This window comes from Panthera pardus, unplaced genomic scaffold (assembly GCF_024362965.1).
Source record: "Panthera pardus isolate Hobbes unplaced genomic scaffold, ASM2436296v1 HiC_scaffold_8, whole genome shotgun sequence".
Classification (NCBI taxonomy): domain Eukaryota; kingdom Metazoa; phylum Chordata; class Mammalia; order Carnivora; family Felidae; genus Panthera; species Panthera pardus.
This window is the reverse complement of record NW_026527013.1, coordinates 11,554,366-11,581,585: the sequence shown is the minus strand read 5'-3', so window position 1 is coordinate 11,581,585 and position 27,220 is coordinate 11,554,366. Positions and strand designations below refer to the sequence as shown.

Sequence of the window (27,220 nt, the reverse complement as noted above, 5' to 3'; positions counted from 1 at the left end):
AGGAGGCGGAGGCTGGGCCAGAGCAGAATCTTTGTGCAAGGCTAGGGGTGTGGTCACATGGAGTCCTTAGAACCTCAGATGGGCTGGGAGTGGAGTCTGTGCCATAGGATTCACTGGAGGGTGGGGATGAAATGAGGGCGGGACCAGGGGGTGAGATGAGGGCGGGACCAGGGGCTGGTGTGGGTCCAGGTGGAGCCTGCAGACAGTCTTGGTGGGATTGAGGCCGGGCCCAAGGCTATGGTGGGCCCTGGGCTGGTGGCTGAGGACCCCTCATAGTCTAAGGACTGCAAAGGGAAGAGGGCGGTCTGAAGGCAACGCCCATGTGGGGTCTCATCATCCTTGGATCGGTTGGAGCCTCAGCTGGGTGAGGGTCCACCATAAGGCCAAAAGCTGAATCTAGGGTTGGGCTGGGGGTCAAGGCCAAGCAAGGCTCAGGGGAACTGTCTAGAGTGGGAGAGGGAATACCTTCCCACTTGCTCTCCCTTTAGGCCAGAGGCTAACCCCCACCGCCCTAATCCCCCTCCTTCACTCCCTAGGCTTTACAGGCACCTATTGTGAGGTGGACGTGGATGAGTGTCAGAGCAGCCCGTGTGTTAATGGCGGGGTCTGCAAGGACAGAGTCAACGGCTTCAGCTGCACCTGCCCCTCGGGTGAGGACCCTGGCCAGGGAGCCTGAAAAAGACAGGTCCCTGCAGAGGCAAAGGCTGCAGGTTGGGAGCCTGTAAGACCATGTTAGTGGGCAGCTATCGTAACAGAAACCACATGCAATGAACACCACTGAAGTCAATTTATTGTTTTATTTTTACAAAAGTTTTATACCTTTTAGAAAATGTTTATTTATTTTTGAAAGAGAGAAAGTGTGAGTAGGGGAGGGGCAGAGAGAGAGAGAGAGAGAGGGAGATACAGAATCCAAAGCAGGCTCCAGGCTCTGAGCTGCCAGAGCAGAGCCCAACGCGGGGCTGGAACTCACGAACCATGAGATCAGGACGTGAGCTGAAGTTCAACACTTAACCGACTGAGTCACCCAGGCGCCCCTGAAATTAATTTAAAACGAAGTGAACAGTCATCCCACCCAAACAAGGCAGGGTTGGCAACGGGTGACTTCTCTGACCCGGTCTGGGCCTCTGCCCGTCCCATTCCCTACCCTAAGGCTTCAGCGGGGCCATGTGTCAGCTGGATGTGGATGAGTGCGCCAGCACACCTTGCCGGAATGGAGCCAAATGTGTGGACCAGCCCGATGGCTACGAATGTCGCTGCGCAGAGGGTGAGAGAGGGCCGTTGATAGGCCAGCAAGAGTCTGGGGGCGGGGCAAGGGAGAGACAGAAAGCAAATAACAGCTTTGGGGAAAACTTGGGGGCGGGGCTGCAGCAAGGCAGGACCTCAGTAGAGCCAATGACAGAGCCAGGGAGTGGAGCCAATGATGGACCTTAGCAGCGGTAAGGCTAGGGTTGGGGCCAATGGGTCTGGCAGATACTTGGTGCTAGAAGGTAGGGGGGCGTGTCGCTCCCAAACTCCTCTATCCCCAGGCACTTCCCATGTGTCCCCATTTCCAGTCCAGAGCAGAGAGTGAGGCGGAACAGGGCTGGTAGTGTAAGGACTGGAGGCAGGGTACAGCGAGGGATGCGATTTATCTGTGGAAGTGTCTTGGCCAGGGGCGTGTCCTGGAGCCTGTCGCTGGAGGGAGTTAGGGGCGGAGCCTGAATTGAGCCCACCTCCTGCTGGTTAGCTGGGCAGGGCGTGAGGTAGAGGTGGGCCAGGATTGGGGCGGAGCCACGGCTGCCGGCAGGACCTTGGCAAGTGGGTGGAGCCTGATCCTCTGGCTCCCCCCCCCCACCCCCCCACCCCTCCCGCCCAGGTTTCGAAGGCACTCTGTGTGAACGCAACGTGGATGACTGTTCCCCGGACCCGTGCCACCACGGGCGCTGTGTGGATGGCATCGCCAGCTTCTCCTGCGCCTGTGCCCCGGGATACACAGGCACACGCTGTGAAAGCCAGGTGGACGAGTGCCGCAGCCAGCCCTGCCGCCACGGAGGCAAATGTCTAGACTTGGTGGACAAGTATCTCTGCCGCTGCCCTCCCGGCACCACAGGTGGGGCTGGAGGCGGGGCTGGGGCAGAAACCGTATATCTGGAGGGGCACAGGGAACGGTGCCCCTGGTGGGGCTCAGTGGTGGCCAACCCTGCCATGTTCCCCTTCCCCAGGAGTGAACTGCGAGGTGAACATTGATGATTGTGCCAGCAACCCCTGCACCTTTGGAGTCTGCCGGGATGGCATCAACCGCTATGACTGTGTCTGCCAGCCTGGCTTCACAGGTGGGCAAGTGGCTGCCATGGGAAGGGGGTCTTTTTTTAATATACAATTTTTAAAACTGTTTTACTTATTTTTGAGAGAGAGGGAGAGAGAGAGAGAGAGAGAGAGAGAGAGAGAGAGAGAGAGAGGCAGAACATGAGTGGGGGAGGGGCAGAGAGAGAGGGAGACACGGAATCCGAAGCAGGCTCTCCAGGCTCTGAGCTGTCAGCCCAGAACCCTATGTGGGGCTTGAACCCACCAACCTAGAGATCATGACCTGAGCTGAAGTCGGACACTTAACCGACTGAGCCACCCAGAAAGGGGGTCTTTTGGGGGCAAAGGTGAAATCACCCTATTTTTTGCTGAGTTTGCCCCTCTCTTTGCATATGCTTGTCCAATGAGATTGTCCACACTTAGTCCTGAGGTTGTGCTCTCTCATTGGCCTGAGGGTGTCCCCGTATCAGCTCAAGGTTATCCTGGAACTTAGACGAGGGTGTCCGGACTCAGGGATGGGCATGTTTCTTCATGGGGCCAAAGTAATCCTTGGTGAAAATGAAGGTGACTTCATTTAAGTTTGGGGATGAGTATGATCTGGGGCAAGGCAGCTCTAGGTTGAGGAGGTGGTTGCCCTAGTTTGTACAAGAGCTCGTGCACTGTGAAAATGAGATTGTCTTTGCTCAAGGATGTGGCCATGCTAAATGGGGCAAGGTTGTCTTCCCTGTTGGCACCATCGTCCTTGTCCTGGGATGAAGTTGCCTTCGTGCTCTCCAGGGCCCCTTTGCAACGTGGAGATCAATGAGTGTGCGTCCAGCCCGTGCGGTGACGGAGGCTCCTGTGTGGATGGGGAAAATGGCTTCCGCTGCCTCTGCCCACCTGGCTCCCTGCCCCCGCTCTGCCTTCCCACGAGCCATCCCTGTGCCCAAGAACCCTGCAGTCACGGTGTCTGCCACGATGCACCCGGAGGGTGAGGCCTCTCCCCATCCCCTGGTCCCCTGCCGCCTCCCTGCCCGCAGGCATTCCCTGACTGCCTTTCCTTCCAGGTTCCGCTGCATGTGTGAGCCTGGCTGGAGTGGCCCCCGATGCAGCCAGAGCCTTGCTCGAGATGCCTGTGAATCCCAGCCCTGCCGGTCTGGTGGCACCTGCACCACTGATGGAATCGGCTTCCACTGTACCTGTCCCCCTGGTGTCCAGGGTGTGTGTCCCCCGTGTTCCCACCCCAGGCTCTCCCTCCCCCCTTCTTCCTTCTCATTTCCTTCCTGCTGCACTCCCCCTCCTTTACGTTTGCCTTTTTTTCTTCTTTTCCTCTCCCCCCACCCCCAGGACCTTTGGAGGTGGGTATCAAGGTGGGGACCCTGGGGGGAGATGGGGACAAGGAATCTCTCACGAGTATCTCACTCTGGCTGCCCTCCACAGGCCGTCAGTGTGAGCTGCCATCGCCCTGTACTCCAAACCCCTGTGAGCATGGGGGTCACTGTGAGTCTGCCCCTGGCCAGCTGCCTGTCTGCTCCTGCCCTCCTGGCTGGCAAGGTACACCACCTGCTTCCTCCTCCTCCTCCTCCTCTCTTTCACCTCCTCTGCACCCTGCTGCATACTGAGTGGTGCTGGGGACCCAGAGGGAAACTTACAGAAAAAACAGAAGACAGAAAAGACTCTGTCTCGGAAGGGACCGAGCAGAACACAGACAGTTGCAGCCCATGTGATCAGTTTTGGAGGAAAGGAAGGGATCTGGGGATGGGGAAGCTAGGACTCAGGTGGAGGGTTTGGGTGCAGCTCCCTGGAAGGGCTGACCTCAGTCAGAATGCATTCATTCACTACCCACTGAAATAAAGGGAAGGGGGAAGGCAGTTTGGGAATAGCACGTACAAAACACACAAAGGCTAAGGGAGCATGGCGTGTTCCTGCCTTCACCCATCTCAGCCTTCAGGTTCCTCCCGAAGGCCAGGTACTCGCAGACCCTACCCTGTACCCTCTAACCCTAGATACTACCTTATTCCCCGTCCCCAGGCCCACGATGCCAGCAGGATGTGGATGAATGTGCTGGCCCCTCACCCTGTGGCTCCCACGGTACCTGCACCAACCTGGCAGGGAGTTTCAGCTGTACCTGCCACGAGGGGTACAGTGGCCCTTCCTGTGATCAGGACATCGATGACTGTGACCCCAGTGAGTTCAGGGGAGTTCCCGGGGTGGGTGCTGCTCTAGAGAACATGTTCTTTAAGCCCACACGGTGTGCCCAGCACTGTGCTTCCATTTTCTTTCTCTTTTTTATATTAAAAAAATATTTTTTTAAATTTACATGTATTTATTTTTGAGAAGCAGAGTGAGACAAAGCGTGAGCGGGGGAGGGGCAGAGAGAGAAGGAGACACAGAAGCAGGCTCCAGGCTCTGAACAAGTGGTCAGCACAGAGCCTGATGCGGGGCTCAAACCCACGAACTGTGAGATCGTGACCTGAGCTGGAGTCGGACTCTCAACCGACTGAGCCACCCAGGCGCCCCTGTGCTTCCATTTTCTCTTCACTGTACTCTTTCCCCACTTTATGGAAACTGAGGCCCCAGAGAGGTCAAGTGATTTGCCCAAGGTCACGAAGCAAGTAGAGGCATGAGCTGGGATTGGAGCACAGGTCTGTCTGAAGCCCGTAGACTGCCTCTGGCTGTGAACAAGTTAACATTATGCGTTAAGCAGGACATAATAGGCCCCCAGGGAGTCCTCCAGGAGCATTGTCTGACAGACCCACAGTGCAAGTCAGATCTATACTTAGAATTTTTCTAGCAGCCACGTTAAAAAAGCAACAACACGGGGCGCCTGGGTGGCACAGTCGGTTGAGCGTCCGACTTCAGCTCAGGTCATGATCTCACAGTTTGTGAGTTCAAGCCCCGCGTCAGGCTCCGTGCTGACGGCTCGGAGCCTGGAGCCTACTTCGGATTCTGTGTCTCCCTCTCTCTCTACCCCTCCCCTGCTCATACTCTGTCTCTCTCTCTCTGAAAAATGAATAAACTTAAAAAAAAAAATTAAAAAAAAAAAAAAAGCAACAACAAAAAAATTAAGTTTAATAATACATTTTAATTAAATTAATATATAAAAATGTTATTTATTTCGACATGTAATCAATATAAAATTACTGAGATATGTTTACATTCATCCTTTTTTTTTAATATTAAGTCTTCAAAATCAGAAATCCAGTGTGTGTTTTATGGCACATCCCAGTTTGGACTAGGTGCATGTTAAGAGCTAAATAGCCACATGTGGCCAATGGCCACTATACTGGCCAGCACTGGTCTGGAGGAGGCCTTCTGTGCTGTGCCCAGGAATTAAATAGACCTAACTAGCAGCGTGTGCTTGGCGGCTCAAAGGGACCTTTTGGTTCCCCCATCCCCTTCCTCTGTGCACATAGGTGAGGTTTTCAGATGAGGGAGAGGATGAAACCACAGAGGGGACAGAATTTGATCCCTCTGACCAAATGTGCCGCTCCCTGTTAAGCCTGGTTTCCTCCTGGTTCCCCTCTGTGAAAGGCATGGCTGGGTCAGCTTGGGCTGATGGGGGGGGTCAGGTGTATGACCAGGCCTTCTCCCTTCGGACCTTAGACCCCTGCCTGAATGGTGGCTCCTGCCAGGATGGCGTGGGCTCCTTTTCATGCTCCTGCCTCCCTGGCTTTGCTGGTCCCCGCTGTGCCCGCGACGTAGATGAGTGTCTGAGCAGCCCCTGTGGCCCGGGCACCTGTACCGACCACGTGGCCTCCTTTACCTGCACGTGCCCACCTGGATATGGAGGCTTCCGCTGTGAGCAGGACCTACCCGACTGCAGCCCCAGGTGTGTGGGGCCTCTGCTGGGGGCTCAGGGACACCGGCATCGGATGGGGTGTGCAACGCGAGAGGGAATGGGGACAAGAAGGGGGTTCTCGGCTTGGCAGCCACTTCACAACTCTGGTCCGTGATGGAGCAGTGTTCGGGAAGGGTCAGGGCGTCTGTTTGGAGGTCACCTTAGGGGACGCGGGTCCCCGACAGGGCCAGGCCACGGCGGGGCGGGGCCTCCATGTGGCTCCCACCTTAGCTCTCAAGGACTTGGTGAGTTGGGGCTAAGGGACAGGATGGGGGCAGGACCTCTGCTGGGGCTGCAGCTTCTGCTGGGGGTGGGCCTAGGGGCTCAGGGAGTGTGCCCCGACCCAGGAGGGGCCGAGAAGGCGGGGCCTGCGTGGGGGTGGAGCCTGACCCAGCCTGCGCTTCCCTCCCCCTCCAGCTCCTGCTTCCACGGCGGGACCTGCGTGGACGGTGTGAACTCGTTCAGCTGCCAGTGCCGCCCTGGCTACACCGGCGCACACTGCCAACACGAGGCCGACCCCTGCGTCTCTCGGCCCTGCCTGCACGGGGGCGTCTGCACGGCCGCCCACCCTGGCTTCCGCTGCACCTGTCCGGAGGGCTTCACTGGCGCTCAGTGCCAGGTGGGCGTGGCCACCGGGGACCCGGGGGAGGAATCTGGAGGGGCTGTTCTGGGGTAGGGGTCTGCCGGGACCCTGGAGAAGCTGGGGTTGCGGCTTCCAGGGGGGTCGTGGCTGAGAGGCTGAGACTCTGAGAGCTTCCCCTCCAGACGCTGGTAGACTGGTGCAGCCACGCGCCCTGTCAGAACGGGGGTCGCTGTGCCCGGAGCGGGGCCTCCTTCTACTGCCTTTGCCCTCCGGGTTGGAGCGGCCGCGTCTGTGACATCCGGAGTGTGCCCTGCAGGGAGGCCGCAGCCCAGATCGGTGAGGGGGAGCACAGAGGCGGGGTGTGGGGCTCGGGAGGGTGTGTGTGCACATACTTCTTGCTAATGGGAGCCGAACACGGGTATGACAGGGCGTGTGGGCGGTATGGGGTGTGTGGCTGAGCGTTTGTGGATGCGCGACCGTGTGCCAGCTGGCCAGAGCCGGGATGGTGTAGATGCCTCTGTCACCACGAGGTAGCTGGGATGACGTCCGAGATGCTGTGTGTGACTGAGCCGGTGTGGGCAGTTGGGGTGTGGGTGTGTGTTTGTGTGTCCGTGACTGAGACGGTGGCGGTCTGGGCAGATGTGTGACGACCCGATGAAATGTGTGTGAGACCCCGGTGACCGAGGTCAGCAGGGGCGTTTGGTGATGCCGTGAGTGATGCAGGCGGGGAGGGGCACGCGTGTGCCTGACACCTCTCCTCTGTGCAGGGGTGCGGCTGGAAGAGCTGTGTCAGACTGGTGGGCAGTGCGTGGACAAGGACAATTCCCACTATTGCGTGTGTCCAGAAGGCCGCACGGGCAGCCACTGTGAGCAGGAGGTGGACCCCTGCTTGGCCCAGCCCTGCCAGCATGGGGGCACCTGCCGCGGCTACATGGGGGGTTATGTGTGCGAGGTAAGGGGCCCCCAGAGTCGAGGAGAGGGGAGCTAGTCGTGCTGGGTGTGTCTGCACACACTTGTGTGTGTCTGTGACCTGGTGTGGGTGTGGCTCTCTCTAGGCAGGTCTGGCTTTTTGCTTTTCTGTCTCTGGGTGTCATCTCGTGGGGCTATTTCTCCGTTGATCTGAGGGACTTTCTGCCCACGGGCTGTCTTTGTCTTCGATTGTGTCCTGGATGTGCCCCGTATCCCTCTGTGTGCCCTGTCTTTTTGGGTGTGAATGCACGTGCTGGTGTCTCTGGGCCTATGTGTCTGGGTGTATGTGGGTGTTTCTCCTGGGTGTCTGTCCTGTGCATTTGTGTGGGTGTGTCCCTCTCATTGGGTGTGCCTGTAGCCCTCCGTGTGTGGGTGTCCTCTGTGTCTGAATGTGTTCCCTTGTACTGTGTGCCTGTTTTCTGTTTTCTGCACACCAGACATGCCTCTGTGTGTTGGATTGTATGTCCTTTTGCACTGCAATCTCCGTGTCTTCCTGGGGATTATCTGTGTCCCCCTGGGCTCAGTGCTGGTCCCCGTCTCACATCGCTGCAGTGTCCAGCTGGCTACACCGGGGACAACTGTGAGGGTGATGTGGACGAGTGCGCCTCCCAGCCCTGCCAGAACGGGGGCTTCTGCATTGACCTCGTGGCCCGCTATCTCTGCTCCTGCCCCCCGGGAACGCTGGGTACGCCGGGGCCGGGGTTGGGGGACAGGATGGGAGGCTGGCTCTCCATCCCTTCCCGACGGCTCCCTCATCTTTCCCTCCCCCCCAAGGTGTGCTCTGTGAGATTAATGAGGACGACTGTGGCCCAGGCCCACCCCTGGACCAGGGCCCCCGGTGCCTGCACAATGGTACCTGTGTGGACCTCGTGGGTGGCTTTCGCTGCACCTGCCCCCCCGGGTACACTGGCCTGCGCTGCGAGGCGGACATCAATGAGTGTCACCCGGGTGCCTGCCACGATGCACACACCCGGGATTGTCTGCAGGACCCAGGTGGGGGCTTCCGCTGCCTTTGTCGTGCGGGCTTCACAGGTAAGCGTGGGAGAGGTGGCTGCCCTGGGATCCGGCCCCTCTTCCTACACTGGCTGACCCACCAGCTCCCGCTTGTCCAGGTCCCCGCTGTCAGACTGTCCTGTCTCCCTGTGAGTCCCAGCCATGCCAGCACGGAGGCCAGTGCCGTCCCAGCCCAGGACCTGGGGGTATGCTGACATTTACCTGCCGCTGCGTTCCGGTAGGTCCCATCAGTGCCCCTGGGAGAGGAGTGGGAGCGTGGCCACGTTGCAGGACGTGGCTTTAGGGGAGAAGAAGTGGAAGGGAAGGGGGTTCCTGAGAAATACTGAAAATACCTGGAGACTGTGTGTGCGTGTTTTGGGGGATGGCGCCCCAGGCCTCCTGGGGAAGGCGGGGCTTATCTCTGCAAGGTGGGGCCTCCGATGGGCGGGGGAGGGGAGAGGTGTGGAGGGACCTGGGGAGATTGGAGCCTCAACCTTCTCAAGCCCTGACCCCCCATCCTCCTCTCTCTCTCTTCTCCACCCTTCCAAATCCCTCCATCCCCTCCCTTTCCCCTACCCCAGCCCTTCTGGGGCCCGCGTTGCGAGCGGGTGGCGCGCTCCTGCCGGGAGCTGCAGTGCCCGGCGGGCGTCCCGTGCCAGCAGACGGTCCGTGGGCCGCGCTGCGCCTGCCCCCCGGGACTGTCGGGGCCCGCCTGCCGGGGCTCGCGGGGGTCGCCGCCGGGGGCCGCCAACGCCAGCTGCCTGGCCTCCCCCTGCCTCCACGGCGGCTCCTGCAGCCCCGCGCCCCTCGCACCTTTCTTCCGCTGCGCGTGCGCGCCAGGCTGGGACGGACCGCGCTGCGAGGTGCCCGCGGCGGCGCCCGAGGCCCCCGAGGAGCCGCTGTGCCCGAGCGCCGCCTGCGAGGCCAAGAGCGGGGACAAGCGCTGCGACCGCGAGTGCAACAGCCCGGGCTGCGGCTGGGACGGCGGCGACTGCTCGCTGAGCGTGGGCGACCCCTGGCGGCAGTGCGCGGCGCTGCAGTGCTGGCGCCTCTTCAACAACAGCCGCTGCGACCCCCGCCTGCAGCTCGCCCGCCTGCCTCTATGACAACTTCGACTGCCGCGCGGGCGGCCGCGAGCGCGCCTGCAAGTGAGCCCCTCCCGTCTGCCACCCGTTCGATCGTTCGCCTCAGTCCGAGTCTTCTCTGTCCCTGAGCCACACCTGCCCATCCACGGGTCCCGCTTCTCTGACTGTCCATTCATTTCCCCACTGTCAGTCCGTGTTTAGACTGAGGGACTGTTCATACGTTTGCCCCCTCTGTTTCTTGGTGTATTCTGTCTGCCCAGCCGAGTGCTGTTTGTCTGTCTGTGCATCTCATCTACCCAGCCACGTGCCACTGTGGTCTGTCCCTCCGTCCACACGTGCCATGACCTGTTTGTCCATCCGTGTGTCTGTGCGCCCTTTCTTTCTGCCTTTGCACTCCATCTGTCTCTCCCTGCGTCCTTGTTGTCCATCTTTGGACTTCGTTCTGTCCGTCCACGAATTCCTTTCATCCCTCCGTACACCCAAGTGTCTGTCTACGTCTCTTCTGGTCCATCCGTGGACCGCACCTGTCCACCCATCTGTCTATTCTTATGCCAGTCTGTGTGCCTCATCTGTCCATGCCCCTACTGTCTGTCCCAGCCCATCCTCTGCCCCTCTCTGTCTATTCATGAACTCTATCTTTCTGTCTCATTTCATCTGTCCATCCCTGTGCTCTGCCTCTTTTTTGTAAGTTTATTTATTTTGAGAGAGAGAGAGAGAGAGAGCAGTCGTGAGTGGGGGAGGGGCAGAGAGGGAGAGAGGGAGAGAGAGAGAGAGAGAGAGAGAGAGAGAGAGAGAGAGAGAGAGAAAATCGCAAGCAGGCTCTGCACTGTCGGTGCAGAGCCCGATGTGGGGCTTGAACTCAGGAACCGGATCATAACCTGAGCTGCAATCAAGAGTCAGACCCTTAACCGGCTGAGCCACCCAGGTGCCCCCAACTCTACTTCTTTTGTCCCTCTGTTTGCCTAGAACCCTTCTCTCACTTTTATCTCCCTGTCCTCATTGTCCCCCACTCCCCTCCTCACTCACCCTGGCCTCTGCCATTTCTCAGGTACCCCAGGCTTGGTCCTACCTCAGGGTCTTTGCACTGACCGGCTGTTCTCTCCGCCGGGAATACTCTTCCCTGAGGAAGCCACATGGCTCCTCCCTCATCTCCTTGAAGCTTTTGCTCAACCAGTCGCCCTTTCTCAGGGAGCTCCTCCCTGGCCACCCCGACACATCCCCTGCTTCATTTTTCTCCTTAGCGTTTAGTTCCAAAAAGGGCCGTGTGTGTGTGTGTGTGTGTGTGTGTGTGTGTGTGTGTGTGTGTTTACATTTAGCTTTCACTCGTGTACAGTTGGAAGACTGTGTTTTCTGCTCTTTCCATCTCATTTAATGTCTGTCTCTGCCCGCTGGAATGCCTGCTCTCCAGGGGCAAGGATTTGTGTCCGAGCCACATCCTGGGTGCCTACAGCCATATCCAGCACCCCGCAGGCCTCTGTCAATATTTATTTATCAATAGTTCGTGAAGGAATGGCTGGATTTGCAGAAAGCCTGGCACGTGCCGGATACATTCTAGTTCTCCCTCTCTCTCGGCCTCCTCTCGCTGTCCGACCCCCACTCCCGCCCCACCCCGTGTGTCCGGAGTCCGGGCTCCCTCGGGTGTGTGGTTGGATGACCCCTGACCCCCTCCTCCCCTCCCCCAGCCCCGTGTACGAGAAGTACTGTGCGGACCACTTTGCGGACGGCCGCTGCGACCAGGGCTGCAACACGGAGGAGTGCGGCTGGGACGGGCTGGACTGCGCGGGCGAGGTGCCCGCCCTGCTGGCCCGCGGCGTGCTGGTGCTCACCGTGCTGCTCCCGCCCGAGGAGCTGCTGCGCTCCAGCGCCGACTTCCTGCAGCGGCTGAGCGGCATCCTGCGCACGTCGCTGCGCTTCCGCCTGGACGAACACGGTCAGGCCATGGTCTTCCCGTACCACCGGCCCGGCCCTGGCGCCGAATCCCGGAACCGGCGGGAGCTGGCCCCGGAGGTGATCGGGTGAGTGGCCCCCACGCTTGAGGGAGCCCGCCGCAGGTGCAGACCTAGGGGCGAAGGAGCAGTGTTGATCAGGTCTCGTGTGTTTCACTTCCCTTAACGTGCGTGTTTCACTTCCCTTAACGTGTTCGAGAGTCGTCTTGGGAGAGCGTCCAGCGCGTCTCAACTTCAGCCTGTTGACATTTGGGGCTGGATCATCCCTTCTGTCCTTCCTTCCTTCCTTCCTTTTTTTTTTTTTTTTTTTTTTTTTTTTAACGTTTATTTATTTTTGAGAGACAGAGCTCGAGTGGGGAAGGGGCAGAGAGAGAGTGGGAGACGAAAGCTGAAGCAGGTTCCAGGCTCTGAGCTGTCAGCACAGAGCCCAACGCAGGGCTTGAACCCCGAACCCTGAGGTCTTGACCTGAGCCGAAGTCGGATGCTTAACCAACTGAGCCACCCACGGGCTCCGGGGCTGTGTCATGCTTTGCTGTGGGGGGTGGTCTGGTGCACTGTAGGATGCTTAGCAACAGCATGCTTGGTCTCCACCCACTACATGCAGGTAGCATCCCCTCCTGCCACAAGATGCGACAACCCAAAACACCTCCGGCTACTGGCAAGGGTCCTTGGGGAGCAGAGTGGTTAAGGGCGTGCGTGCTTTTAGTTTTTTACAAATGGAAATCAGAGAACTTTCCTGATGGTGGCCTGGTAGAGCGGTCAGAAGGGAGGTGTGGCCCCTGAGCTGGGATGGGGCCCTGACAGAGGAGGGCTGGATTCTAGAGATGGAGGGCAGGGGCTCTGACCGGGTAGGGCTGGAATAGGGACATGATGTGCTAGTCCCTGGGTGCATTGATGGGGTTACTGGAGGGGTCTCATCAAGAAAAAGGACACAGGGTGATAAACAGGGGTCACTTTCAGGCTTGCAGAATCTGAGGAGTCGGGGGGTGTCGTGGAGGCCCCCCAGGAGACAGCCAGAGGCTGAAGACATGGACAAGAAAGACAAAAGGGTGTTGAAGCCCTGGGAGGGACTCAGAGGAGTGGGGACAGAAGAATGATCTGGGAACAGTGAGATAAAGATTGGTTGAGGGAAATCAGCTCAGGAAGAAGGGGAGTTGGGGCACCTGGGTGGCTCAGTCAGTTGAGCTTCCGACTTTGGCTCGGGTCACGATCTCACAGCTCTGAGTTCGAGCCCCGAGTCCCTGTGCTGACAGCTCAGAGCCTGGATCCTGCTTCAGATTCTGTGTCTCCCCCTTTCTCTGCCCCTCTCCCACTTGCGCTTTCTCTCTCTCTCTCTCTCTCTCTCAAAAAAAAACAAAAAACAAAAAACAAAAAACATTAGAGAAAATACATGGAAAATGTTTAAAAAAACAAAGGAGAAGGAGCAGCCAGGGAGATAGGAGGAGAACCAGGCCATGTGGCACTAAGGATCTCACGGCAAGATGGAGTTTGGAGGGCTGGGTTCCTGGAAGCAGAGCCTGAGGCAGGGATTCAGATATATGTGCCATTCGGAAGGGGCACTCTCAGGAGAGAGGGAAAGAGAGAAGCAGGATGTGGCAGGGAGCAAACGAGGCAGAAGGAGTCTCAGTCTGGCCTCAGGGAGCTCTAGAGCATGACCGGCACTTCAGAGTCCTTGTGACAGGAGGGCACCTTTGTACCCCCCAAATCAGCCAGTCACCGGGCTGAGGGCTGCCCTAAGGGGTGTCCCCTCCCACGTGAAGAGGTCCCCACTTTGCTGAGGGTCATCTGTTAGAAGTCAGCGCTCACAGTGGTTGGGGGACGGACGCACCGGCCTGGCAAAGGAGACTGGCACCCACTGGAGATCTTGATGTGAAAACAGTGCCCAGTGCCCACTGGATTCGTGGCTGGGGGGACACTGGTGGCCACAGCAAGACTGGTTTGGGGTGGGGGCGTGGTGAGGGGGGCCTTGCCAACGTGGTGCGTGGAGACCGCTCTTCTGAGTCCAGGGCATGGGGCTCCGTGCCTGGCCGGCAGCAGGTTGAGCTCCCCTCCCCCGTCCTTCCCTTGGGTCCCCGAAGCTCTGTGGTGATGCTGGAGATTGACAACCGGCTGTGCCTGCAGTCACCGGAGAACGACCACTGCTTCCCCGACGCCCAGAGTGCGGCCGACTACCTGGGAGCCTTGTCGGCGGTGGAACGCCTTGACTTCCCGTACCCGCTGCGGGCCGTGCGAGGTGAGGCCTGGCCTGGTGGCAGGGTGGGGGGTGGGGGTGGGGGTGGGGGTGGGGCGGCCGGCCCGGGGCTGAAGCCCTCTGCTTCCCACCCCGCAGGGGAGCCGCTGGAGCTGCCGGAGCCGAGCATGCCGCTGCTTCCGCTGCTGGCCGCCAGCGCCGTCTTCCTGCTGGCCATCCTCGTGCTGGGCGTCATGGTGGCCCGGCGCAAGCGTGAGCACAGCACCCTCTGGTTCCCCGAGGGCTTCGCGCTCCACAAGGACGTGGCTGCCGGCCACAAGGGCCGCCGGGAGCCCGTGGGCCAAGACGCGCTGGGCATGAAGTAAGGACCCCGCCCACTCCCGGTGGCTGACTGGGGGCGGGGCTTGGGAGCCCTTGAGCCCACTTTGACCCGACTGACCTCTCGTCCCCACCAGACCCTAGCTTCAGACTCCAGCCCAGACCCCAGTACGCGTCCCCTTGACCACTGACCGACTCCATGATTCCGGGGGGGGGGCACCCCACCCCTGACTTGTGACCCCCCCTGACCCCCATGTCCTGTATCTCCGCTCCCCTGACTCGAATCCTGCTCTGACCGCCCCCTGACCCTGCCTTGATCCTGGCCTTTCCAATTTCACCAAGATATTCAAGATTTGTTCCCACGTGACTGCTGGCCTCATGATCCTTATCTGCACCCCGACCCCTCACGGAGCCCTGACCCTATCATCTATGACCGCCCCCCCCCCCCCCAAATACCACCTCTGGCTCTAACCCACCCTGACCTTTGACCCCACCTCTGACCCTCTTTCCACCCCCAACTCAGTGTTCATTCTCCATGATCCTCAATCCTGGCCTTGGCCCTGGGCCTCGCCTCCAACTCCCTTATCTGTCCCTCAAGACCCCCCAACCCTGCCCTGCCCTAACCCCAGAATGTACCCCTCTCCTGCGGCCCCATGACTTCCTGACTCTTCAGTACAACCTACTTAATCCTGGCTGCATCCTTACTTGTGGGGAGGATAACTACATCCTCATGACTCCTGATGTCATCCTGTGTATTCTCTGCTATATGCCTGTGACCCTCACCTATCCCACAGCCCACTGTTCTGACCCCTGACCCCGTTCTTGGCCCTTCCCCGATTCCACCTTAAGACCCTGGCTGCTACCAATCATAACCCCTGACTATCCCCCCCCCCCCCCCCGCCCCAGTGACCTTAACTTCGTCCTGCAGCCTCTCTTTGGACTCTGTATCTTGGACCCCAGAACCCAACCCCTGCTGGCCTCTGGGGGCTTGTCTCTGACCCCACCCCAAATCCTCCTTCCAGGTTGCATGTCTCAATTGTCTCTTCTCCCCTCCCCTTCTTCCCATTGTGCCCACAGGAACATGGCCAAGAGTGAGAGTCTGATGGGGCAGGTGGCCACAGACTGGATGGACACCGAGTGCCCAGAAGCGAAGCGACTGAAGGTGGTGTCCTTTCTCTGACCCCTGCCCTCGGAGTTCTGGGTGGAGGGCCCCTGATGGTCAGTGGGAGAGTCGTGGGAAGTCTCCGTTTTCCCTGGCTCTGGGGAACAGTCATGGTGGCCGCCCCATCCTGCCCCTCTCTAACCAGGGCCCTGCTCCCAGGTCCGTGTGGGGTCTTCTGGAGCGGAGCCCCTGACCTAGACAGCAACTCTGCTTTCTCACTGTGGGGTCCCACTTTGTCCAGGGTGCCCAGCCTGAAAGTGCTCCGAGCTGGTTTTAAACACCCTTTCCTGTACTGGGGCCACACTCGTGGGCTCTGTCTTGGTCAGCTTACACAGCCGTTACAAAATACCACAGACTGGGGGTCTTAAATGACAGATACTTCTTTTCTCACAGTTCTGCAAGCTGGAAGTCAGGGAACAAGGTGCTGGCAGGGTTGGGTCGTGGTGAGGGCTTTCTTCCGGGCTTGTAGACAGCCGCCTTCTCTGTGTGTCCTCACGTGGTGCTCTTCTGTGTGCATGGAGGGAGAGAGCTCTGGGGTTTCTTCCTCTTCTTACAAGGATCTCAGTCCTGTTGGTTTAGGGCCCCACCCTTATGACCTTATTTAGCCTTGATTATCTCCTTAAAGGTCTTATGTCCAAATACTCTTGTTTGTTGGAGGTGAGGGCTTAAACATATGATTTTGGGGGGACAACAGTTCAGTCTGTAACACGTTCCTGCCAACATTCCCTTATACTTGCTAGATGTCTTGAACACACGCAAGCATCCTATTTTGTCTTTCGAAGGACCCTGTAAAGCAGCTGTTGATATACATCTCAATTCTCAGCCGCCTCTCCCTGGCTAGATTTTAATGTTTGTGAAATGGAGACATCTGTTACAATTGACAGCTGGAAGAAATCTGTTCACCTCAGGCTTTTCTTTTTCTTTCTTATCCCAAAGTGCGTATTAAGTAGATAGCAGAATAGGGTTTATTTATTTATTTATTTATTTTTGAGAGAGAGAGACACAGTGCAAGTGTGGGGAGAGGCAGAGGGAGACACAGAATCTAAAGCAGGCTCCAGTCTCTGAGCTGTCAGCACAGAGCCCGATGCAGAACTCGAGCTCACAAGCCATGAGATCATGACCTGAGCCAAAGTCGGATGCTTAACCGACTGAGCCACCCAAGTGTCCCATGCAATAAGTTTTGATGGCATTTTGGCATTGCAGAATGACAGCATTATCCTGATTTTGCTAATGAGAAGCTCAGAGCTCTAACGTGATCTGTCAGGTGATGAACAGCTAATCAGAAAGGATCAGGGAGGCTGGGACAGCTGTCCATCACCTGGCTCTCCCCTTTCGTGAAATTCAACTCTCCACCTGGGTCCTTAAGCTCAGGTCTGGCTTGATCAGGCTGTGTTTGGTGCCTGAGGGCTCCTAAATGTCCTGGCAGGCTAGTTAAGAATATTCTGTCCTGAAGGGCACCTGGGTGGCTCAGCCGGTTAAGGGTCCAGTCTTGATTTCATCCAGGTCATGATCTTGAGGTCCTGAGATCGAGCCCCACATTGGGCTCAGTCCAGAGTGTGGAAACTGCTTGGATTCTCCCTCCCCCACTTATGCTCTCTCCCTCTCTCTCTCTTTCAAAATAAATATACTGAAGAAGAAAAAAAAATTAAAAAATACCAAAAAAAAAAAAAAAAGAACATTCTGTCCTATTTCCATAACATCACTATGCCTCTTGGACCCTGAGTCTGAAATTTATCAAGCTCCTGCTAGGGGCCCAGGTGCTATGCTTGTGAAGGTAAACTGATACATTTGTGTCTATTTTGTCCTGATACCTCATGTTCATGTTCACAGTACTGGGTAGGAGTCCCACGTGGTATCCAGGGCCGCTCTTTGCTTCTCTCTTTCTCTCCCACCCATTCAGCCTTTTTTCAGACTAAAATTGATCCTTGAAGGACCAGCCCCCCACCCCCGCATTTCTTTTACTAGTGATTTGTAGTTTCCAGAATGCAAATTTTGCATTTCTTCTGTTAAATTTAATTCTAAATGCTTTACTCTTCCTGATGCTGTTGTCGTGGGATTGTTCTCTCAATTTCGTTTTCAGCGTGTTCGCGTCTAGGGTATAGACAGGTGTCTACTGACAGGGGCTGTGCTCCGTGTCTTTTCCTTGATCACCCACCTTGGATTCCCAGCCCTCCCCACTTCCTACCCAGATTAAAATCCCACGTCTTCCTTTTATGGGTTCTCTGAGCTGCGGTATGTCAATTTCCTGTTTCCATATGTAGAAAAGAAGCAGGATATTCGTGGTTTCTTGGGGCCATGTGTGCATCTCCACGAGAGAAAGCTGTGAGGATGCCCAGACTGTCCCTCTAACTATCTCTCGACTCTTTGTGAGAGCCTGGGTCCTTGTGCCTCCAGGTAGAGGACCCTGGCGTGGGGGCCGAGGATGCTGTGGATTGTCGCCAGTGGACTCAACACCACCTGGTTGCAGCTGACATCCGTGTGGCACCAGCCATGGCCTTGACGCCCCCACAGGGCGATGTGGATGCTGATGGCGTGGATGTCAACGTGCGTGGCCCAGGTCAGTGGTGATGCCTTCCCCCTCCAAGGATCCCCTTACCAGTCCTACCTGGGAAAAGTTGCATCTGGGTCTGTGTCCTGGGGAGAGTTGGGTCTGTCTGGGGGTGTGTGTTAATCAGGACTCTTGGTTGTAAGTCATAATAGCCCAACTCAAACTAGTTTAAGTAAAACGAAAGATTTACTGGCTCTTGTAACCGAAAGCATCATGGATATTTGGGTCCAGGACTCCAGCCCGAGGAGGCTTTCTCCGGGGGGCACGATAGCCACAGGCCTGACCAACCTTGTAAAACCTTTATTACCAGGGCGCCTGGGTAGCTCAGTCAATTAAGCATCTGACTCTTGGTTTCAGCTCAGGTCCTGATCTCACAGTTCGTGGGTTCAAGGCCCACACCAGACTCTGTGGTGACAGCATGGAGCCTGCTTGGGAATCTCCCTCTCTTTCCTCTCTCCTCTCTTTCTGCCTTTTCTGACCACTCACCCACGCTCAGTCTCTCTCAAAATAAATAAATAAACATTAAAAAGAAAAAAATAAAACCTTCATTACCAGTTACCCTAGCAAAAGTCCCAGGATGAGTTCTGATTGGATGGACTAGAGTCACCTGCCCATCCCTCAACTAATCAGTGTGACCGGGGGGCTGGAATATGCAGATTGACTGCAGGTCTGGGCCTAATGCCTCTCCTTGAGCCAAGGATTGGGTTTAGCTCTACTCGGGGCTTGAGGATGGAAAATGGGGTGCTTATGGCTCCCTAAGGGAGACGAGCAAATGCTCATGCAGAGTGTAGCAGATCACATTATTTGGATTCTCTCGGATCTGTCTTTCCTGCATTTCAGGGTATTCCTCCCCCAGCTCGTTTTGCTTTCATCCCAAATGACCTGCACTGATGGCTCTTTTCTGAAATTCCTCAGGCCACCAGGGCCTGAAGTGCCTGGGATTTTATGTCTCTGGGGTGGTTCTTTTTTTTTTTTTTTAAGTTTATTTATTTATTTTTGAGAGACAGAGAAAGAGAGAGACAGAGAATCCCAAGCAGGCTCCGCGCTCTGTCAGCGCAGAGCCTGATGCGGGGCTCGAACTCATGAACCGTGAGATCATGACCTGAGCCGAAATCAAGAGTTGGGCGCTTAACCAACTGACCCACCAGGCGCCCCCTGGGGTGGTTCTTCACTAGCGGGTGGGGGAGCGTGAAAGACACAGCTCCTTTGCCTCAAGCGGGATTACACCTCTGCGGTACCTGAGTCCCCCTTCAGGATCGGGCTGAAATAACCCCCTGGGAATTTGCCTGACGTTGAACGCTTGCTTCTTCCTCCCTCCCTTGTCCTGTATCTGCCTTGGGAGCCCTTCTGTGACAAGTCACCTGCCCGTGCATCCTTATCCTGCCCTGGCTTCTCGGGTACCTGGCACAGATGCCATGCGTGTCTGTGTGTGCGTGCATGCACACGCATGTGCATGTGTACACACGTGCACACGGGGGTGCAGATGGGAGGACTCGTCGCTCCCTCTTGTGACCCTTGTGTCCCGCTTCCTGCTAATGCAATGCCCTCAGTCGCATTCGCTGGCAAGGCCCCCTGTGCCCACCTCCCCGTGACACATTCCCGGCCTTTGCAGACGGCTTCACCCCACTGATGCTGGCCTCTTTCTGTGGCGGGGCTCTGGAGCCAATGCCCACCGAGGAGGATGAGGCAGAAGACGCGTCAGCGAGCATCATCTCAGACCTGATCTGCCAGGGAGCCCAGCTTGGGGCACGGACTGACCGCACGGGCGAGACAGCCCTGCACCTCGCTGCCCGCTATGCCCGGGCCGATGCGGCCAAGCGGCTGCTGGATGCCGGGGCAGACACCAATGCCCAGGACCATTCAGGCCGCACTCCTTTGCACACTGCTGTCACCGCTGATGCCCAAGGCGTCTTCCAGGTGAGGTGGACCTGCCCCTTTGGACTTCGGAGCTGGCAGCCGACATGAGGCATCAGCCGGGCCTGGGTTTGAGCCCCGGTCCTACGAGACGGAGCTTGCTTTTCTCCTTTGTTAAATGGGGGTCTGTGGGAGTATGGGGCCTGGCAGATACCTGCTTCCTGGACTTCATGGAGTCTATAGGGGACGTGGGGGTTGGGGAGCTCAGGGGACTTGGAGATGTACCTGGTCCTTCTGTTCCTGCCGTGACCCTCCCTTCTGCACACCTTCCCTTCTAGATTCTCATCCGGAACCGCTCCACAGACCTGGATGCCCGCATGGCGGATGGTTCAACGGCGCTAATCCTCGCAGCCCGTCTGGCAGTGGAGGGCATGGTGGAAGAACTCATTGCCAGCCATGCTGATGTCAATGCTGTGGATGAGCTTGGTACGCTGTGGGGAGTAGCCGTGGGTGGAGGCTGAGAGGGGGCACCTGGGCCCTGACTGTAGGTGTTAACTCACACCCACACTGAGACCTAATCACTGAAACTCACGCACGTGCAACAGAGTGTTTTGTTTTTTGGTTTTTTTTTTTTAATGTTTATTTTTTGTTTATTTTTGAGAGAGAGACAGAGTGTGAGTGGGGGGAGGGGCAGAGAGAGGGAGACAGAACCCGAAGCAGGCTCCGGGCTCCAAGCTGTCCGCACAGAACCCGATGCGGGGCTGGAACTCACGAACCGTGAGATCACGACGTGAGCCGAAGTCGGATGCTTAACCGACTGAGCCACCTAGGCGTCCCACGTGTAACAGAGTTTTGATGTGGACTTACACTCACATGTTTTGTGTGTGTGTGTGTGTGTGTGTGTGTGTGGCATTTGCTAGCCCATGTGACACCTCCGTGACTTAGAAAAAGGTGGCCTTCCCGAAGACACTTCATTTCCGTTTGCTTTAGCAGAACTTACTGTGCTGCCCTCTGCTGGACAGCTGGTATAGTACATTTGCAAATTGGCCAAATCCATATGTGATGGCAAATACCTCTGTGGAGGTGGCTTGCTTGCACAGATCCCGACCTTTCTGGAGCAGGTGTTCTCAACCTCTGCACCATTTACACTTGGGGTTGGATGATTCTTTGTGCTGGGGGCTGTCCTTGCAATGTAGGATATTAAACAGCGTCCCTGGCCTTGACCCACTAGATGCCAGCAGCACCCCACTCCCCAGCTGCGACAACCAAAAATGTCTCCAGACATTGGCAAATGCCCCTGGGTGGGGGGATCACCTCTGTTTGAGAACTATGGCTCTGGAGAACCACCGTCCAGTAGGACTTTCTGTGTTGATGGAAGTCATTCTTGGTCTGTGATGAGCAATGTGGTGGCCCCTGGCCACCTCTGTGATGAGCAATGTGGTGGCTTTTGAGCACTTGAAATGTGGCTAGGGCAAATGAAGAGCTAAATGTTTTCTTTCATTTAATTTTTTAACCTTTGTTTTGCCTGCTTTCTTTAACAAGCTTTATTTATTTATTTTTAAAAATGTTTTTATTTATTTTGAGACAGAGAGAGACAGAGTGCAAGCAGGGGAGGGGCAGAGAGAGGGGGAGACACAGAATCCGAAGCAGGCTCCAGGCTCCGAGCTGTCAGCACAGAGCCTGACGCGGGGCTCGAACTCACGGACTGTGAGATCATGACCTGAGCTGAAGTCGGATGCTTAACCGACTGAGCCACCCAGGCGCCCCTAAAAAGCTTTATTTAGATGTAATTCACATACAATACAATTCAGCCATTTAAAGTATGAAATCCAGTGGCTTTTAGTATAATCACATAGTTGTGCAACTATCATCATAGTAAATTTTATTTTATTTATTTATTTTTAATGTTCATTTATTTTTGAGACAGAGAGAGACACAGCATGAGCGGGGAAGGGGCAGAGAGAGAGGGAGACACAGAATCTGAAGCAGGCTCCAGGCTCTGAGCTGTCGGCACAGAGCCCGACGTGGGGCTCGAACTCACGAACTGTCAGATCATGACCTGAGCCGAAGTCGGACGCTTAACCGACTGAGCCACCCAGGCGCCCCTCATCATAGTAAATTTTAGAACATTTTCACCACCTGGAAGAGAAGCCCTCACCATTAGCTGACACCCTCCAATCTTCTTACCTTCCCAGCCGTAGACAACCACTTAAACACATACTTTCTGTATGGATTTTCCTACTCTGAATGTTTCCTAACATTCATTGGCTGCTGCTCCTATGAACATTCATGTACCGGTTTTTGTGTAGACATATGTTTTCATTTCTCTTGGGTACACAACTAGGAGCGAAATTGCTGAGTCATATGGTAACTCTATGTTGAATCTTGTGAGGAGCGGCCAGACTTTTCCACAGTGCCTGCCCTGTGTCACATTCCTGCCGGCCGTGCATGAGGGTTCCAGTTTCTTCACGTGCTCGCAGATAGTTGTTATTAACTGTCTTTTGTTACAGCCTTTCTAGTGGGTGTGAATTGGTATCTCGTTGTGGTCTTGGTTTTTATTTCCCTGGTGGCTAATGATGTTGAGCATATTTCCATGTGCTTATTGGCCATGTGTATATCTGCTTTGGAAAAATGTCTATTTTGATGCTTTGCCCGTTTTTTAAAAAGTTAACTTATTATTTGAAAGAGAGAGAGAGAGAGAGCATGTGCACGAGTGGGGGAGGGGCAGAGAAAGAGGGGGAGAGAGAGAGAATCCCAAACAGGCTTCATTCTCAGCATGGAGGTTACCCCAGGGCTTGATTCCACAATGGTGAGATTTTGACCTGAGCCAAAATCAAGAGTCAGACGCCCAAATGACTAAGCCACCTGGGCGTCCCTGCCTGTTTTTAAATTGGGTTTTTGTTTTTTTATTATTGAGTTAGAAGACTTCTTTATATATTTTTGGTATAAGTCTCTTATCAGATATGTGGTTTATAAAGATTTGTCCCATTTTGTAGGTTTTCTTTTTGCTTTCTTGGTGGTGTCCTTAGAAGCACAGACATTTTAGGGGCGCCTGGGTGGCTCAGTCGGTTAAGCGTCCGACTTCAGCTCAGGTCACGATCTCACGGTCTGTGAGTCCGTGAGTTCGAGCCCCGCGTCGGGCTCTGGGCTGATGGCTCAGAGCCTGGAGCCTGCTTCCGATTTTGTGTCTCCCTCTCTCTCTGCCCCTCCCCTGTTCATGCTCTATCTCTCTCTGTCTCAAAAATAAATAAACGTTAAAAAAAAAAAATTAAAAAAAAAAAAAAGCACAGACATTTTAATTTAGATGAGATCCAATTTATCTATTTCTGTTGTTACTGTTTTGTTTTGTTTTGGTTTGTTTTTTTTTTGGTGTCCTAGCTAAGAATCCTTTGCCTAAATCAAGGTCATGAAGTTTTACTCCTCTGTTTTCCTCTAAATGTTTTATAGTTTGAGCCCTTACATGTAGATATTTGATTCATTTGAGTTGACTTTTGTATTTGGTGTGAGGTAGGGATCCAGCCCCGTTCTTTTGCACGTGGAGATCCAGTTGTCCCAGCACCATTTGTTGAGAAGGCTAGCCTTTCCCTATTGAATGGTCTTGGCAGCTGTGTTGTTTAATTTTAATCAGTGTACATCTAAAGAGCAGTGTGTGCTTGGTGGCTACTGCATGGACAGGCACAGCGCTAGCTACAACCGAGTGAGGTCCACATAGTACCCCTGCCTGTGTATGGAGAGTCACGCACTGTAGGTGTGCACATACACGCACAGTGTGTCTCTTGGACAGAGAGCGTCCTCCCACAGGTCTGCACATATAGGGACCCAAACACATGATCAGGTACTCGTGGGAGGTCCCCCCACCCACCTGCCTGCCAGGCCATATTCTAGACACTTTCTGCCCCCCCCGGCCGTGGGACCCTAGCAAATGAGCTTAGTCCTAACCCTAACTTCTCCCCCCACCCCCTACAGGGAAATCAGCCTTACACTGGGCAGCAGCCGTCAACAATGTGGAGGCCACGTTGGCCCTGCTCAAAAATGGAGCCAACAAGGACATGCAGGATAGCAAGGTGAGCCCCAGCCCTTGACCCACCAGGCAGTCAGCCCTAAATATGGCAAAGAGCAGGGTGGGGTGGGTTAGTGGGGGCATTCATCTTGCCTGCAGCCAAGTTAGGATTTGGACCTAACAGCCTCTAACAGTGGATTAGAGGAGGAAGCGTGTGGCAGTTGCTGTGTGACCTTGGGCAAATCGCTGAACATCTCTGAACCTCAGTGTCCTCATCTGTGAAGTGGGGAGGCAACAGTACCCACCTCGTTGTTGTCTCCTGAGGATTCACTGAAATAACGCATTTGCAAAATGCTTAGTAGATCCTCAATAAAAGGTAACTGTTAACGATCATTGTTTTAAAAGCCTTGCAGGGTGAAATTACTCTCCTCATTTTATAAATGGGAAGAGTGAGGCTCAGAGGGGCACAGGGATGGATTCTGTCCTTATCTGACATTTGGATATTTTATCCATTACAGATTTTTTGGCCAACAAGCGTAATTTAAGAAAGGGTTGCATTAAAATATCATTTAGTTTGATGATTGGCTTTAAAAAAAAATTTTTTTTTTTAACATTCATTTATTATTGAAAGACAGAGTCAGAGCGTGAGCAGGGGAGGGGCAGAGGGAGAGGGAGACACAGAATCCGAAGCAGGCTCCAGGCTCTGAGCTGTCGGCACAGAGCCCGACGTGGTGCTTGAACTCAACAAACCGCGAGATCATGACCTGAGCTGAAGTCGGACGCTCAACCGACTGAGCCACCCTGGCGCCCCCGATGATTGGTTTTTGACGCCCCCTTAAGTTTTGTGCCTAAGGGGAGTGCCTCACTTTCCTCACCCTAGTCCTGGCCCTGGGGCATGACGCTTAGTAGGCACTGGACGGATGCGCTTTAAAGGAAAGAACTTGCCTAGTTTCCCCTCAGCAGAGCCGGGATCCCATCCAAGCTCTGCTGGGCTGGAGAGTGTGGCTTCTTAGCTGGTTTCCACCAGAGGCTAGAAGGCCGCCAGACCTTGGCCAGGAGTTAATCCGGGTTCTTGGGATGCTGATCTGTCGTGGGTTCTGTGCCTCACTCCCGCTCAGGAGGAAACTCCACTCTTTCTGGCTGCCCGGGAGGGCAGCTATGAGGCTGCCAAGCTGCTGCTGGACCACTTCGCCAACCGCGAGATCACAGACCACCTGGACAGGCTGCCGCGGGACGTGGCCCAGGAGCGGCTGCACCAGGACATCGTGCGCCTGCTGGACCAGCCCAGTGGGCCCCGGAGCCCTCCCGGCCCGCACGGCCTGGGGCCCCTCCTCTGCCCACCGGGGGCCTTCCTCCCGGGCCTCAAGGTGGCACAGTCTGGGGGCAAGAAGAGCCGGAGGCCACCCGGGAAGGCGGGGCTGGGGCCGCAGGGCGCCCGGGGGCGGGGCAAGAAGCTGACGCTGGCCTGCCCCGGTCCCCTGGCCGAGAGCTCGGTCACGCTGTCGCCCGTGGACTCGCTGGACTCCCCGCGGCCCTTCGGTGGGCCCCCCGCGTCCCCTGGCGGCTTCTCCCTCGAGGGGCCCTACGCGGCTGCCACCGCCACGGCTGTGTCCCTGGCGCAGCTCGGTGGCGCGAGCCGGGCCGGTCTAGGGCGCCAGCCCCCCGGGGGCTGCGTGCTCAGCTTGGGTCTGCTGAACCCCGTGGCCGTTCCCCTCGACTGGGCCCGGCTGCCGCCACCTGCCCCGCCGGGCCCCTCGTTCCTGCTGCCGCTGGCGCCGGGACCCCAGCTGCTGAACCCCGGGACCCCCGTGTCGCCCCAGGAGCGGCCCCCACCGTACCTGGCGGCCCCGGGACACGGCGAGGAGTACCCGGCAGCCGGCGCCCACGGCAGCCCCCCCAAGGCCCGCTTCCTGAGGGTCCCCAGCGAGCACCCTTACCTGACCCCCTCCCCCGAGTCCCCCGAGCACTGGGCCAGCCCCTCGCCTCCCTCCCTCTCGGACTGGTCAGACTCCACGCCCAGCCCAGCCACTGCCACCGGGCCCGCGGCCACAGCCGCTGGGGCGCTGCCTGCCCAGCCGCTCCCCCTTTCCGTTCCAGGCCCACTAGCTCAGGCCCAGACCCAGCTGGGGCCCCAGCCCGAAGTCACCCCCAAGAGGCAGGTGTTGGCCTGAGAGCTCTCCAGTTCCTGGGTCTTGGGGGGCTGAACAGACATCCTGTCCTGATTCTCTCTCTCCCCCCGCTTCCTTTGTAGACCTTTCCCTTCTCTTTTCTCTCCACCAGCCTCCTCGCACCGGTCCGACTCCCCCTCGAAGTGTGGCTGAGATAGGTCCGCAGCCTCGGCTTTCAGTCCTGCTTTATTTATAGGGGGTGCGGGCTGACTCCCCCCCACCCCCTGGGTCTTGAGATGAGCCTGGGGCCTCCTCCTGCACCCCCCCATCCCCATGCTTCCGTCCCTCCTCCCTCTCCTGCCTCCTCTGGTCTCTCTCCTTACACTCTGACACGAGTGAATTATTATTATTTTTTTTTACATTTTGTATAGAAACAAATTCATTTAAACAAACTTATTATTATTATTATTTTTTACAAAATATATATATGGAGACGCTCCCTGCCCCTGCAAACCCCCCAGTGCCCCCGTGGGGCTGAGTCTGTGGGCCCATTCGGCCAAGCTGGATCCTGTGTACCGAGTACACGGGCATGACCGGGATCCTGTGTACCGAGTACACAACCCTGGTGTGTACCAAGTAGGCACCCTTGGGCGCACCCTCCGGGGCGGGGGGCGGGTGAGACTTGGGAGCCTGTTTCCTCCCCCATGTCCCTCACTTCACTGCATTCCAGATGGAACTTGTTCTATAGCTTTGCTGGGGGGAGGGCTCTTCTGGCCCAGAGAGCCCGCCCCAGGTCCCCCCAACCCTAGAGCCGGGGCCATCTCTCTTGGGGAGCTGGGTGGGGGTGGCTGGTGAGAACGTGAGGACCAGGGGAGATGTGTGCATGTCATTTTGCCTCCCTCTAAATACGGGACTGCAGGAAGGGAATGAGCTGCCTGGTGGCACCCCTCCCCTGGTACTCCCCCACCCCCACCCCCCCCCCCCCGCCCAGCCCCGGGGGCAAAATAGAAGTATTTTTAGGCTATTTTTGTAATGTGGCTTCTGGTCACTATCCCTGTGTAGCTAAATTCCCTTGCATTGTACAGCCCCCAGTCCCCTCACCACCTAATAAAGGAATAGTTAACACTCAGTGTCCTTGGTCTGTGTCTCGAGAAGGTGGGGGGTGGGGGGTAGTGGTGGGCCTTCTATACCTCTGGGGGCGACTTGAGTTCCCATCATGGGTTGAACCCATGCAGCTTGCCAGCTCACTCCTGCTTCCTCTCTTGGCAGATGATTCTGCTGATTAGTTCAGAGGTGGTCACCTGACTTCAGGTGAGCCAATCAGATTCCCTTTCCCCAGAAGTTCCTTAATGCAGATGCT

At 56.3% G+C, this 27,220-nt stretch overlaps 1 protein-coding gene across 1 annotated transcript in view; it reads left to right on the top strand.

Annotated features, from left to right (window-relative positions):
- Positions 1 to 26,989, top strand: part of NOTCH3 (notch receptor 3) — a 35,918-nt gene extending 8,929 nt beyond the window's left edge. Inside the window, 26 exon segments of the mRNA XM_053896634.1 lie at positions 537 to 650; positions 1,151 to 1,264; positions 1,856 to 2,089; positions 2,202 to 2,312; positions 3,061 to 3,253; positions 3,330 to 3,481; positions 3,703 to 3,816; positions 4,294 to 4,449; positions 5,869 to 6,094; positions 6,521 to 6,722; positions 6,869 to 7,022; positions 7,454 to 7,638; positions 8,208 to 8,340; positions 8,430 to 8,687; positions 8,768 to 8,886; positions 9,230 to 9,721; positions 9,723 to 9,796; positions 11,416 to 11,748; positions 13,758 to 13,912; positions 14,009 to 14,231; positions 15,266 to 15,350; positions 17,745 to 17,907; positions 19,511 to 19,815; positions 20,091 to 20,238; positions 23,719 to 23,816; positions 24,871 to 26,989. Coding sequence (XP_053752609.1) covers positions 537 to 650; positions 1,151 to 1,264; positions 1,856 to 2,089; positions 2,202 to 2,312; positions 3,061 to 3,253; positions 3,330 to 3,481; positions 3,703 to 3,816; positions 4,294 to 4,449; positions 5,869 to 6,094; positions 6,521 to 6,722; positions 6,869 to 7,022; positions 7,454 to 7,638; positions 8,208 to 8,340; positions 8,430 to 8,687; positions 8,768 to 8,886; positions 9,230 to 9,721; positions 9,723 to 9,796; positions 11,416 to 11,748; positions 13,758 to 13,912; positions 14,009 to 14,231; positions 15,266 to 15,350; positions 17,745 to 17,907; positions 19,511 to 19,815; positions 20,091 to 20,238; positions 23,719 to 23,816; positions 24,871 to 25,923 — 5,594 coding nt within the window. The 3' untranslated portion in view covers positions 25,924 to 26,989.
- The last annotated feature ends 231 nt before the right edge of the window (positions 26,990 to 27,220 follow it).